Here is a 255-nt window from a genome sequence, read left to right on the forward strand (position 1 = left end):
CGCGGCTGAGTTCACAGGCGTCCATCCGTTACTGTTTGGAGCATTGGCATCTGCTCCGCGGTCGAGCAGCAGACGGACCACTTCGATGTGACCACTGTTCGCGGCTATGTTTACAGGCATCCATCCATCGTTGTTTGGAGTATTGGCGTCTGCTTTGCGGTCGAGCAGCAGCCGGACCACTTCGATGTGACCACGGTTCGCGGCTAAGTTTACAGGCGTCCATCCGTTACTGTTTGGAGCATTGGCATCTGCTCC

At 56.5% G+C, this 255-nt stretch overlaps 1 protein-coding gene across 1 annotated transcript in view; it reads right to left on the bottom strand.

Moving 5' to 3' along the window:
* Nucleotides 1–255, bottom strand: part of P152DRAFT_304349 (uncharacterized protein) — a 3,619-nt gene that overhangs the window by 259 nt on the left and 3,105 nt on the right. The window contains exon 2 of the mRNA XM_033675109.1: nucleotides 33–251. Coding sequence (XP_033535729.1) covers nucleotides 210–251 — 42 coding nt within the window. The 3' untranslated portion in view covers nucleotides 33–209. The remainder of the gene's footprint in view (nucleotides 1–32; nucleotides 252–255) is intronic.

Source organism: Eremomyces bilateralis (genome assembly GCF_010015585.1).
Source record: "Eremomyces bilateralis CBS 781.70 unplaced genomic scaffold P152scaffold_6, whole genome shotgun sequence".
NCBI lineage: Eukaryota > Fungi > Ascomycota > Dothideomycetes > Eremomycetales > Eremomycetaceae > Eremomyces > Eremomyces bilateralis.